Source organism: Triplophysa rosa, linkage group LG19 (assembly GCF_024868665.1).
Source record: "Triplophysa rosa linkage group LG19, Trosa_1v2, whole genome shotgun sequence".
Classification (NCBI taxonomy): Eukaryota; Metazoa; Chordata; class Actinopteri; order Cypriniformes; family Nemacheilidae; genus Triplophysa; species Triplophysa rosa.
The window spans coordinates 624,753-637,612 of NC_079908.1; the positions used below are offsets into that span (position 1 = coordinate 624,753).

The following is a 12,860-nucleotide window of genomic DNA, read 5'->3' on the forward strand; positions in this document are numbered from 1 at the left end:
TTCACACTGCTGCAGCAGTGTCTCTACCCTAAGCTATCTGTCTTCTCCTAATTTTCTTTCAGAAGCAGTAACCACGCAGGAGCCATTCCCTTTCCAGAGGCCTCTGCCGCAACTCTACTCCAAGCGTCGGCCAGCAACTCTCCGGCCTCAAGCTCTGCTATGTTTTGGGGGCCATTAACACCTAGCCTTGGCTGCTGTCCCTCGCTAGTTGCATCTTTTTAGGGGAAGCGCTCTGGGCTCGGACAAACACAGAGATCGGAGCCCTCTCCCCGGACAAGGGGGAGTGCTCTGGGTTCGGGAAAGAATACCGACCTCAGAGCCCTCTCCCTGGACAGCACGGCAAATACGCATACAATATTCTCCGCTTACTTAATTGCGCCTATTTAATTATTTGCTAAGGCGAACTTGTGAAATAGACGAGGTGTGTGCTCATGACTTTGAGTCTTATAAGATGTTAGAGAGGAGGGAACGAGAACGAGATCCTTGAACGGATCGCATGCAGCAGATCGACCAGAGGGAGAGCCAGTACTCTCAAGGCAAAATCTCAGGCCGGAGCAGAGGACAGAGGGCGAAGGGTCTCAGCCAGATCTGAATACCAGATTCAACAGATCTGAATACCAGATCACACTTCCTACTGAACGTTCGTGCATAAAAAGCAGCGATAGCCGTGACAACATATATAAGCCTTCTCCGCTATGTGGGCGGTCATCCGGCATGGCTTAGAAGGCAGCCCAGCCTCAGACCGCAGAGAAGACGAGGACAGGCACAGGTGCGCTGCAATCGCCTGCTCAACGGGGGAGAATGCGCACATAGATGGCCGATCCTGAAGCGTGGGTGCGTGCCGACTGGGGCGCAGACCACGTTTTCATGACCTCCTCATGAACATCGGGCAAAAAAAGGATCTGGGTTTCTTTTGGCCGGCGTTGCAGCGGCCCAGCTGCAGAAACCACATGTCCAGCTTACTCCTCGCCAGCTCGTTGGGGGAGTCGAACTCGAGGCAGAGGTCTTGCACAGTCTTGGTGAGGACACGGACGAGCTCTTCATGAAGCGCAGGGGGGGCATCCCACTCCACTCGCTCCCTCTCAGACTCTGACAGATCCCTGTCCGAAGCTGCCAGCGACATGAGCTCAACCTCATCCCCCTACGTGCCAAACCGGACTACCTCTGTGGCGTCATCCACGGGACGGAGGCGCTCATCAGCAAAGAAGACTGGAGACCCGGGGGGCTGAGAGTGCTGAATGCTATCTAACAAAATCTCTGATGGCGGTGACTCTCCGAGCCTTCAGCACCCGCACCGGAAGGTCCTCGAAGTGCGGGCAGTTAGATTCGGAGAGAGCCGTCTCCACATGGGCCAGACCCAGGAAGAGCACGCAGTGTCCATGCGTGTCCTGTGGTTCGATGGGCCCGGATTATAAGGCACACACGGGCATGCTGGAACACATGAGCATAAGGATCCTAGTTCTTCCTCTTCTCCTGGGTGTATCTGCAACAGCATGCAAAGGTAATTGAAGGAGAAAGATTCTGAGGGTATGCTGTGCAGACCGTGTACTATATAGGGGGGTGGCCACATAACCCCTGACCTGCCCACAGAACCCCTGACCTGCCCACAGAACCCCTCACCTGTCCACAGAACCACTCATCTGTCCACAGAGAAACCCCGTTCAGTCTCCGTCTCTGATATCACACAAACACACATTTACATATACGGTCTGTCAGTGCACAAATCAGTATTTAGTGGTGTCTGGTGTGGCAGTGCAAACGTCACATCGTATGACATAATCTCAAGCTTTTCTGAGCAACTGATATCAAAGTGATTTTAGTGCATGTGCATGAATCAAATTCCCACCATGTCCTAAAATGGATATCCGCACATTAACTTTAAACATTTATTTTGACAACCATAAAGTGTCACAACACTTTTAAAAAACTGACAAGAAATCTTGCTACTTTTTCCTCCACTATACAAGTCAGTTGCTTTACTTGTTTTTTGTCCAAATTCAATTATGAAAACATTGTAACAAGCTTTTGTTGCACGCCTTATCTATAATATCTACATCCAAGTCATTCACTTGTGAAACACTTGTGTTTGTGTGCTTTATAAACATACATTAGGGAGGAAGCCGGGTGGGATTTGTTTGTTAAGAACAGTGTCCTAGTTGACTTCAGACAGACATTCCACATCCTGAAGCTCTGACAGGCTGGAAATCCTCTGCTGAGCATCTACACACAACAGCTAACAACAACAGAAACCTTTTCATCTCTAAATCATTGCTCCACAAATTCATGCATCAATGAATGAAGTATAACTACAGTGCACTGGTGGGGTTATTGTTACCTTTCTTAAGAGAGATTTCATCCCTGGAGACCAGGCCACAGGGTAACACGGCTGAATCTTTTGGAAGGTTTGCAGGATTTCATTGGCTGGCGTGTTAGCACGCATGATGTACGGTCTCTAGAGAGAAAATACAGGATGAAAACAGCCAAACTGCTGCTGTGAAATATGCTCAGAGGGAAATCATGTGTCTAATTAGCTTTTATAACTGTGTGTCAGATTAAAGGTAAAGGCTTTTAACAACAAAAAATTAACCTGGTGTGTATATTTGAATGAATGGATTACTCAAAATTCTGTAATGTTTAAGGCTGCATTTACACCATAAGCATCTGCCCTCAGAACCCCTCACCTGTCCACAGAACCCCTCACCTGCCCACAGAACACCTCACCTGCCCACAGAACACCTCAACTGTAAACAGAACCCCTGACCTGCCCACAGAACCCTTCACCTGTCCACAGAACCCCTCACCTTTACACAGAACCCCTTACCTGTCCACAGAACCGCTCTCCTTATCACAGAACCCTTCACCTGCCCTCAGAACCCCTCACCTCTGCACAGAACCACTCACCTGCCCACAGAACCATTACCTTCCCACAGAACCCATCACCTGTTCACAAAACCCCTCACCTGTCCACAAAACCTTTTCCTGTCCACATAACCCCTCACCTTTCCACAGAACTCCTCACCTGACCTCAGAACCCCTCACCTGCCCTCAGAACCATTACCTGCCCACAGAACCCCTCAACTGTCAAAAGAACCCCTGACCTGCCCACAGAACCCCTTACCTCTCCATAGAACCCCTCACCTCTACACAGAATCCCCTCACCTCTACACAGAACCCTTAGATGTCCACAGAACCGCTCACCTGTCCACAGAACCCCTCACCTGTGCACAGAACCGCTCACCTGTCCACAGAACCCCTCACCTGCCCAAAGATCCCATCACCTGCCCACAGAACACCTCACCTGCCCACAGAACACCTCACCTGTCCACAGCACCCCTCACCTGCCAACAAAACCCATCACCTGCCTACAGAACCCCTCACCTCTACACAAAACCCCCTCACCTGCCCACAGGTGTGCTCATGACTTTGAGTCTTATAAGATGTTAGAGAGGAGGGAACGAGAACGAGATCCTTGAACGGATCGCATGCAGCAGATCGACCAGAGGGAAAGCCAGTACTCTCAAGGCAAAATCTCAGGCCGGAGCAGAGGGCGAAGGGTCTCAGCCAGATCTGAATACCAGATTCAACAGATCTGAATACCAGCTCACACTTCCTACTGAATGTTCATGCATAAAAAGCAGCGATAGCCGTGACAACATATATAAGCCTTCTCCGCTATGTGGGCGGTCATCCGGCATGGCTTAGACGGCAGCCCAGCCTCAGACCGCAGAGAAGACGAGGACGGGCACAGGTGCGCTGCAATCGCCTGCTCAACGGGGGAGAATGCGCACATAGATGGCCGATCCTGAAGCATGGGTGCGTGCCGACTGGGGCGCAGACCACGTTTTCATGACCTCCTCATGAACATCGGGCAAAAAAAGGACCTGCGTTTCTTTTGGCCGGCGTTGCAGTGGCCCATCTGCAGAAACCACGTGTCCAGCTTACTCCTCGCCAGCTCGTTGGGGGAGTCGAACTCGAGGCCGAGGTCTTGCACAGTCTTGGTGAGGACACGGACGAGCTCTTCGTGAAGCGCAGGGGGGGCATCCCACTCCGCTCGCTCCCTCTCAGACTCTGACAGATCCCTGTCCGAAGCTGCCAGCGACATGAGCTCATCCTCATCCCTCTACGTGCCAAACCGGACTACCTCTGTGGCGTCATCCACGGGACGGAGGCGCTCATCAGCGAAGAAGACTGGAGACCCGGGGGGCTGAGAGTGCTGAATGCTATCTAACAAAATCTCTGATGGCGGCGACTCTCCGAGCCTTCAGCACCCGCACCGGAAGGTCCTCGAAGTGCGGGCAGTTAGACTCGGAGAGAGCCGTCTCCGCATGGGCCAGACCCAGGCAGAGCACGCAGTGTCCATGCGTCTCCTGTGGTTCGATGGGCCCGGAACATAAGGCACACACGGGCATGCTGGAACACACGAGCAGAAGGATCCTAGTTTTTCCTCTTCTCCTGGGTGTATCTGCAACAGCATGCAAAGGTAATTGAAGGAGAAAGATTCTGAGGGTATGCTGTCCAGACCGTGTACTATATAGGGGGGTGGCCATGCCCCTAAGTGCCGTCTTGACTGACATTGGCCAGTTCCATTTTCATTTCTAATGGCGTTGTTCAATAAGGCTTCAGTATAGGTTTGGAGAAGGGGATTCCCCTATCTTTTCACGCAATGTTGAGAGACCTCTCTCGAAAGGGAACCCAGCCAAACAACTCCAGGAATTAATTTCCCTTCAAAGAAATTCAATCACCCGCTCACTTCAAATATCCCCTATATAGTAGACCTGTCAACCCTCCAGTTTTATCTGGGATTCTCCTGTATTTTACTATTTTAATCCGGCTGTCATCTCGTTTAAATATTTTCTTGTATTTCTCACGTATTTTTAAGTTTTCTATACAAATATTTCACTGGCAATATTTGATGTTTGCTACTTTCACCTCCGGTAAAGCAGGTGGCAGAATATAGAACATGTAACAAATACAGAACTCAAACTGCACCCGCTGAAGGAAAAGTCACATTTGTAATTCATAAAGAATGTCTTATTTCAGAATATTAACAATTACAAATTTAACCATTATTCGTAGTTAAGTACATTGTTGTAATATGCTTATGACTTGCAAATAAACCAGGCTTGATGACGTATCCAAATCTTGACAGGTATGACCTCTATAAAACTTTGATCTGACAGATGATAAAGAAAGATCTTGACAGAACCCTGTAGACAGACGTTCATGGACATTTTATGGACACTGAATGATGTCCAGCAGTGAGTGAGAGAAATCTTTATTTACATTGTTTTCTGCTGCATTGATCTGAGATTGGTTTGAACTCATTTCCCACTGCCTTCTGTAAAATAAACTTCAGAGGGATAGGAATGCTGAGGAGGAGTCAGGACACATTTAAGACTCTTTAAGTTATCTTAAGTTTTCTTCACGTACGGGGGCTATAGCAGCTGAGCCTCAGGCATATAAGACTGATCTCCACTGCTTCAGAAAATTTGCACGTACAACACTAACACTAAATCTCTTTGAGTTCATAGCCATTTAAAACCACACATACACACTTATACAGCACATTTACACACCCACATGGATTCTTTCATTCGTCTAAATATGATTCAGAATCACATCCATTTGATTGATCGTTCATTTTTTCATTGTTTATATATTTACAGAAATGAATTGCTTACATGTAAATATGTAACAGCAAGGAAACTGACTGATGTTCTGCTTTGATATTTCATACAGTATTTGACTTACAATAAGTGTCCAAGCATTCTTTCAATGATGAGCAGATATGTTACCTGAGGAGATCCATCAGAGCCGTTCTCTCTCGTCTTTTTCGCTAGTCTCTTCTTTTTCTTATGTAATGGTTTGGATTCAAGGATCATCTCCTCCAGCTCAAACGTGGGGTCACAGTTCAGTCTCCGTCTCTGATATCACACAAACACACATTTACATATACAGTCTGTCAGTGCACAAATCAGTATTTAGTGGTGTCTGGTGTGGCAGTGCAAACGTCACATCGTGTGACATAATCTCAAGCTTTTCTGAGCAACTGATATCAAAGTGATTTTAGTGCATGTGCATGAATCAAATTCACACCATGTCCTAAAATGGATATCCGCACATTAACTTTAAACATTTATTTTGACAACCATAAAGTGTCACAACACTTTTAAAAAACTGACAAGAAATCTTGCTACTTTTTCCTCCACTATACAAGTCAGTTGCTTTACTTGTCTTTTGTCCAAATTCAATTATGAAGACATTGTAACAAGCTTTGGTTGCACGCCTTATCTATAATATCTACATCCAAGTCATTCACTTGTGAAACACTTGTGTTTGTGTGCTTTATAAACATACATTAGGGAGGAAGCCGGGTGGGATTTGTTTGTTAAGAACAGCGTCCCAGTTGACTTCAGACAGACATTCCACATCCTGAAGCTCTGACAGGCTGGAAATCCTCTGCTGAGCATCTACACACAACAGCTAACAACAACAGAAACCTTTTCATCTCTAAATCATTGCTCCACAAATTCATGCATCAATGAATGAAGTATAACTACAGTGCACTGGTGGGGTTATTGTTACCTTTCTTAAGAGAGATTTCATCCCTGGAGACCAGGCCACAGGGTAACACGGCTGAATCTTTTGGAAGGTTTGCAGGATTTCATTGGCTGGCGTGTTAGCACGCATGATGTACGGTCTCTAGAGAGAAAATACAGGATGAAAACAGCCAAACTGCTGCTGTGAAATATGCTCAGAGGGAAATCATGTGTCTAATTAGCTTTTATAACTGTGTGTCAGATTAAAGGTAAAGGCTTTTAACAACAAAAAATTAACCTGGTGTGTATATTTGAATGAATGGATTACTCAAAATTCTGTAATGTTTAAGGCTGCATTTACACCATAAGCATCTGCCCTCAGAACCCCTCACCTGTCCACAGAACCCCTCACCTGCCCACAGAACACCTCACCTGCCCACAGAACACCTCAACTGTAAACAGAACCCCTGACCTGCCCACAGAACCCTTCACCTGTCCACAGAACCCCTCACCTTTACACAGAACCCCTTACCTGTCCACAGAACCGCTCTCCTTATCACAGAACCCTTCACCTGCCCTCAGAACCCCTCACCTCTGCACAGAACCACTCACCTGCCCACAGAACCATTACCTTCCCACAGAACCCATCACCTGTTCACAAAACCCCTCACCTGTCCACAAAACCTTTTCCTGTCCACATAACCCCTCACCTTTCCACAGAACTCCTCACCTGACCTCAGAACCCCTCACCTGCCCTCAGAACCATTACCTGCCCACAGAACCCCTCAACTGTCAAAAGAACCCCTGACCTGCCCACAGAACCCCTTACCTCTCCATAGAACCCCTCACCTCTACACAGAATCCCCTCACCTCTACACAGAACCCTTAGATGTCCACAGAACCGCTCACCTGTCCACAGAACCCCTCACCTGTGCACAGAACCGCTCACCTGTCCACAGAACCCCTCACCTGCCCAAAGATCCCATCACCTGCCCACAGAACACCTCACCTGCCCACAGAACACCTCACCTGTCCACAGCACCCCTCACCTGCCAACAAAACCCATCACCTGCCTACAGAACCCCTCACCTCTACACAAAACCCCCTCACCTGCCCACAGAACCCCTGACCTGCCCACAGAACCCCTGACCTGCCCACAGAACCCCTCACCTGTCCACAGAACCACTCACCTGTCCACAGAGAAACCCCTCACCTGCCCACAGAGCCCACAGAACCACTTACCTGTCCACACAACCCCTTACCTCTCCATATAACCCCTCACCTCTACACAGAACCCCCTCACCTGTCCACAGAACCCTTAGCTGTCCACAGAACCGCTCACCTGTCCAAAGAACCCCTCACCTGCCCTCTGAACACCTCACCTGTGCACAGAACCCCCATTGTTTTCTGCTGCATTGATCTGAGATTGGTTTGAACTCATTTCCCACTGCCTTCTGTAAAATAAACTTCAGAGGGATAGGAATGCTGAGGAGGAGTCAGGACACATTTAAGACTCTTTAAGTTATCTTAAGTTTTCTTCACGTACGGGGGCTATAGCAGCTGAGCCTCAGGCATATAAGACTGATCTCCACTGCTTCAGAAAATTTGCACGTACAACACTAACACTAAATCTCTTTGAGTTCATAGCCATTTAAAACCACACATACACACTTATACAGCACATTTACACACCCACATGGATTCTTTCATTCGTCTAAATATGATTCAGAATCACATCCATTTGATTGATCGTTCATTTTTTCATTTTTTATATATTTACAGAAATGAATTGCTTACATGTAAATATGTAACATCAAGGAAACTGACTGATGTTCTGCTTTGATATTTCATACAGTATTTGACTTACAATAAGTGTCCAAGCATTCTTTCAATGATGAGCAGATATGTTACCTGAGGAGATCCATCAGAGCCGTTCTCTCTTGTCTTTTTCGCTAGTCTCTTCTTTTTCTTATGTAATGGTTTGGATTCAAGGATCATCTCCTCCAGCTCAAACGTGGGGTCACAGTTCAGTCTCCGTCTCTGATATCACACAAACACACATTTACATATACTGTCTGTCAGTGCACAAATCAGTATTTAGTGGTGTCTGGTGTGGCAGTGCAAACGTCACATCGTGTGACATAATCTCAAGCTTTTCTGAGCAACTGATATCAAAGTGATTTTAGTGCATGTGCATGAATCAAATTCTCACCATGTCCTAAAATGGATATCCGCACATTAACTTTAAACATTTATTTTGACAACCATAAAGTGTCACAACACTTTTAAAAAACTGACAAGAAATCTTGCTACTTTTTCCTCCACTATACAAGTCAGTTGCTTTACTTGTTTTTTGTCCAAATTCAATTATGAAAACATTGTAACAAGCTTTTGTTGCACGCCTTATCTATAATATCTACATCCAAGTCATTCACTTGTGAAACACTTGTGTTTGTGTGCTTTATAAACATACATTAGGGAGGAAGCCGGGTGGGATTTGTTTGTTAAGAACAGTGTCCAAGTTGACTTCAGACAGACATTCCACATCCTGAAGCTCTGACAGGCTGGAAATCCTCTGCTGAGCATCTACACACAACAGCTAACAACAACAGAAACCTTTTCATCTCTAAATCATTGCTCCACAAATTCATGCATCAATGAATGAAGTATAACTACAGTGCACTGGTGGGGTTATTGTTACCTTTCTTAAGAGAGATTTCATCCCTGGAGACCAGGCCACAGGGTAACACGGCTGAATCTTTTGGAAGGTTTGCAGGATTTCATTGGCTGGCGTGTTAGCACGCATGATGTACGGTCTCTAGAGAGAAAATACAGGATGAAAACAGCCAAACTGCTGCTGTGAAATATGCTCAGAGGGAAATCATGTGTCTAATTAGCTTTTATAACTGTGTGTCAGATTAAAGGTAAAGGCTTTTAACAACAAAAAATTAACCTGGTGTGTATATTTGAATGAATGGATTACTCAAAATTCTGTAATGTTTAAGGCTGCATTTACACCATAAGCATCTGCCCTCAGAACCCCTCACCTGTCCACAGAACCCCTCACCTGCCCACAGAACACCAGGTGAGTGGTTCTGTGGACAGGTGAGGGGTTCTGTGGGCAGGTCAGGGGTTCTGTGGGCAGGTCAGGGGTTCTGTGGGCAGGTGAGGGGGTTTTGTGTAGAGGTGAGGGGTTCTGTAGGCAGGTGATGGGTTTTGTTGGCAGGTGAGGGGTGCTGTGGACAGGTGAGGTGTTCTGTGGGCAGGTGAGGTGTTCTGTGGGCAGGTGATGGGATCTTTGGGCAGGTGAGGGGTTCTGTGGACAGGTGAGCGGTTCTGTGCACAGGTGAGGGGTTCTGTGGACAGGTGAGCGGTTCTGTGGACATCTAAGGGTTCTGTGTAGAGGTGAGGGGATTCTGTGTAGAGGTGAGGGGTTCTATGGAGAGGTAAGGGGTTCTGTGGGCAGGTCAGGGGTTCTTTTGACAGTTGAGGGGTTCTGTGGGCAGGTAATGGTTCTGAGGGCAGGTGAGGGGTTCTGAGGTCAGGTGAGGAGTTCTGTGGAAAGGTGAGGGGTTATGTGGACAGGAAAAGGTTTTGTGGACAGGTGAGGGGTTTTGTGAACAGGTGATGGGTTCTGTGGGAAGGTAATGGTTCTGTGGGCAGGTGAGTGGTTCTGTGCAGAGGTGAGGGGTTCTGAGGGCAGGTGAAGGGTTCTGTGATAAGGAGAGCGGTTCTGTGGACAGGTAAGGGGTTCTGTGTAAAGGTGAGGGGTTCTGTGGACAGGTGAAGGGTTCTGTGGGCAGGTCAGGGGTTCTGTTTACAGTTGAGGTGTTCTGTGGGCAGGTGAGGTGTTCTGTGGGCAGGTGAGGGGTTCTGTGGACAGGTGAGGGGTTCTGAGGGCAGATGCTTATGGTGTAAATGCAGCCTTAAACATTACAGAATTTTGAGTAATCCATTCATTCAAATATACACACCAGGTTAATTTTTTGTTGTTAAAAGCCTTTACCTTTAATCTGACACACAGTTATAAAAGCTAATTAGACACATGATTTCCCTCTGAGCATATTTCACAGCAGCAGTTTGGCTGTTTTCATCCTGTATTTTCTCTCTAGAGACCGTACATCATGCGTGCTAACACGCCAGCCAATGAAATCCTGCAAACCTTCCAAAAGATTCAGCCGTGTTACCCTGTGGCCTGGTCTCCAGGGATGAAATCTCTCTTAAGAAAGGTAACAATAACCCCACCAGTGCACTGTAGTTATACTTCATTCATTGATGCATGAATTTGTGGAGCAATGATTTAGAGATGAAAAGGTTTCTGTTGTTGTTAGCTGTTGTGTGTAGATGCTCAGCAGAGGATTTCCAGCCTGTCAGAGCTTCAGGATGTGGAATGTCTGTCTGAAGTCAACTAGGACACTGTTCTTAACAAACAAATCCCACCCGGCTTCCTCCCTAATGTATGTTTATAAAGCACACAAACACAAGTGTTTCACAAGTGAATGACTTGGATGTAGATATTATAGATAAGGCGTGCAACAAAAGCTTGTTACAATGTTTTCATAATTGAATTTGGACAAAAAACAAGTAAAGCAACTGACTTGTATAGTGGAGGAAAAAGTAGCAAGATTTCTTGTCAGTTTTTTAAAAGTGTTGTGACACTTTATGGTTGTCAAAATAAATGTTTAAAGTTAATGTGCGGATATCCATTTTAGGACATGGTGGGAATTTGATTCATGCACATGCACTAAAATCACTTTGATATCAGTTGCTCAGAAAAGCTTGAGATTATGTCATACGATGTGACGTTTGCACTGCCACACCAGACACCACTAAATACTGATTTGTGCACTGACAGACCGTATATGTAAATGTGTGTTTGTGTGATATCAGAGACGGAGACTGAACTGTGACCCCACGTTTGAGCTGGAGGAGATGATCCTTGAATCCAAACCATTACATAAGAAAAAGAAGAGACTAGCGAAAAAGACAAGAGAGAACGGCTCTGATGGATCTCCTCAGGTAACATATCTGCTCATCATTGAAAGAATGCTTGGACACTTATTGTAAGTCAAATACTGTATGAAATATCAAAGCAGAACATCAGTCAGTTTCCTTGATGTTACATATTTACATGTAAGCAATTCATTTCTGTAAATATATAAACAATGAAAAAATGAACGATCAATCAAATGGATGTGATTCTGAATCATATTTAGACGAATGAAAGAATCCATGTGGGTGTGTAAATGTGCTGTATAAGTGTGTATGTGTGGTTTTAAATGGCTATGAACTCAAAGAGATTTAGTGTTAGTGTTGTACGTGCAAATTTTCTGAAGCAGTGGAGATCAGTCTTATATGCCTGAGGCTCAGCTGCTATAGCCCCCGTACGTGAAGAAAACTTAAGATAACTTAAAGAGTCTTAAATGTGTCCTGACTCCTCCTCAGCATTCCTATCCCTCTGAAGTTTATTTTACAGAAGGCAGTGGGAAATGAGTTCAAACCAATCTCAGATCAATGCAGCAGAAAACAATGTAAATAAAGATTTCTCTCACTCACTGCTGGACATCATTCAGTGTCCATAAAATGTCCATGAACGTCTGTCTACAGGGTTCTGTCAAGATCTTTCTTTATCATCTGTCAGATCAAAGTTTTATAGAGGTCATACCTGTCAAGATTTGGATACGTCATCAAGCCTGGTTTATTTGCAAGTCATAAGCATATTACAACAATGTACTTAACTACGAATAATGGTTAAATTTGTAATTGTTAATATTCTGAAATAAGACATTCTTTATGAATTACAAATGTGACTTTTCCTTCAGCGGGTGCAGTTTGAGTTCTGTATTTGTTACATGTTCTATATTCTGCCACCTGCTTTACCGGAGGTGAAAGTAGCAAACATCAAATATTGCCAGTGAAATATTTGTATAGAAAACTTAAAAATACGTGAGAAATACAAGAAAATATTTAAACGAGATGACAGCCGGATTAAAATAGTAAAATACAGGAGAATCCCAGATAAAACTGGAGGGTTGACAGGTCTACTATATAGGGGATATTTGAAGTGAGAGGGTGATTGAATTTCTTTGAAGGGAAATTAATTCCTGGAGTTGTTTGGCTGGGTTCCCTTTCGAGAGAGGTCTCTCAACATTGCGTGAAAAGATAGGGGAATCCCCTTCTCCAAACCTATACTGAAGCCTTATTGAACAACGCCATTAGAAATGAAAATGGAACTGGCCAATGTCAGTCAAGACGGCACTTAGGGGCATGGCCACCCCCCTATATAGTACACGGTCTGGACAGCATACCCTCAGAATCTTT

General features: G+C 45.5%; 1 protein-coding gene and 1 long non-coding RNA gene across 2 annotated transcripts in view; one reads left to right on the forward strand and one right to left on the reverse strand.

Annotated features, from left to right (window-relative positions):
• Positions 1-12,860, reverse strand: part of stk32a (serine/threonine kinase 32A) — a 60,072-nt gene that overhangs the window by 10,970 nt on the left and 36,242 nt on the right. Inside the window, exons 9-11 of the mRNA XM_057359523.1 lie at positions 9,241-9,357; positions 9,013-9,138; positions 8,451-8,579 (exon numbers count right to left, since the gene is read on the reverse strand). Of these exons, the coding sequence (XP_057215506.1) occupies positions 8,451-8,579; positions 9,013-9,138; positions 9,241-9,357 (372 nt within the window). The remainder of the gene's footprint in view (positions 1-8,450; positions 8,580-9,012; positions 9,139-9,240; positions 9,358-12,860) is intronic.
• On the forward strand, positions 10,656-11,552 carry LOC130569724 (uncharacterized). The gene is made up of 3 exons (XR_008964877.1): positions 10,656-10,768; positions 10,871-10,996; positions 11,430-11,552. It is a non-coding gene; the product is annotated as an uncharacterized LOC130569724 (long non-coding RNA).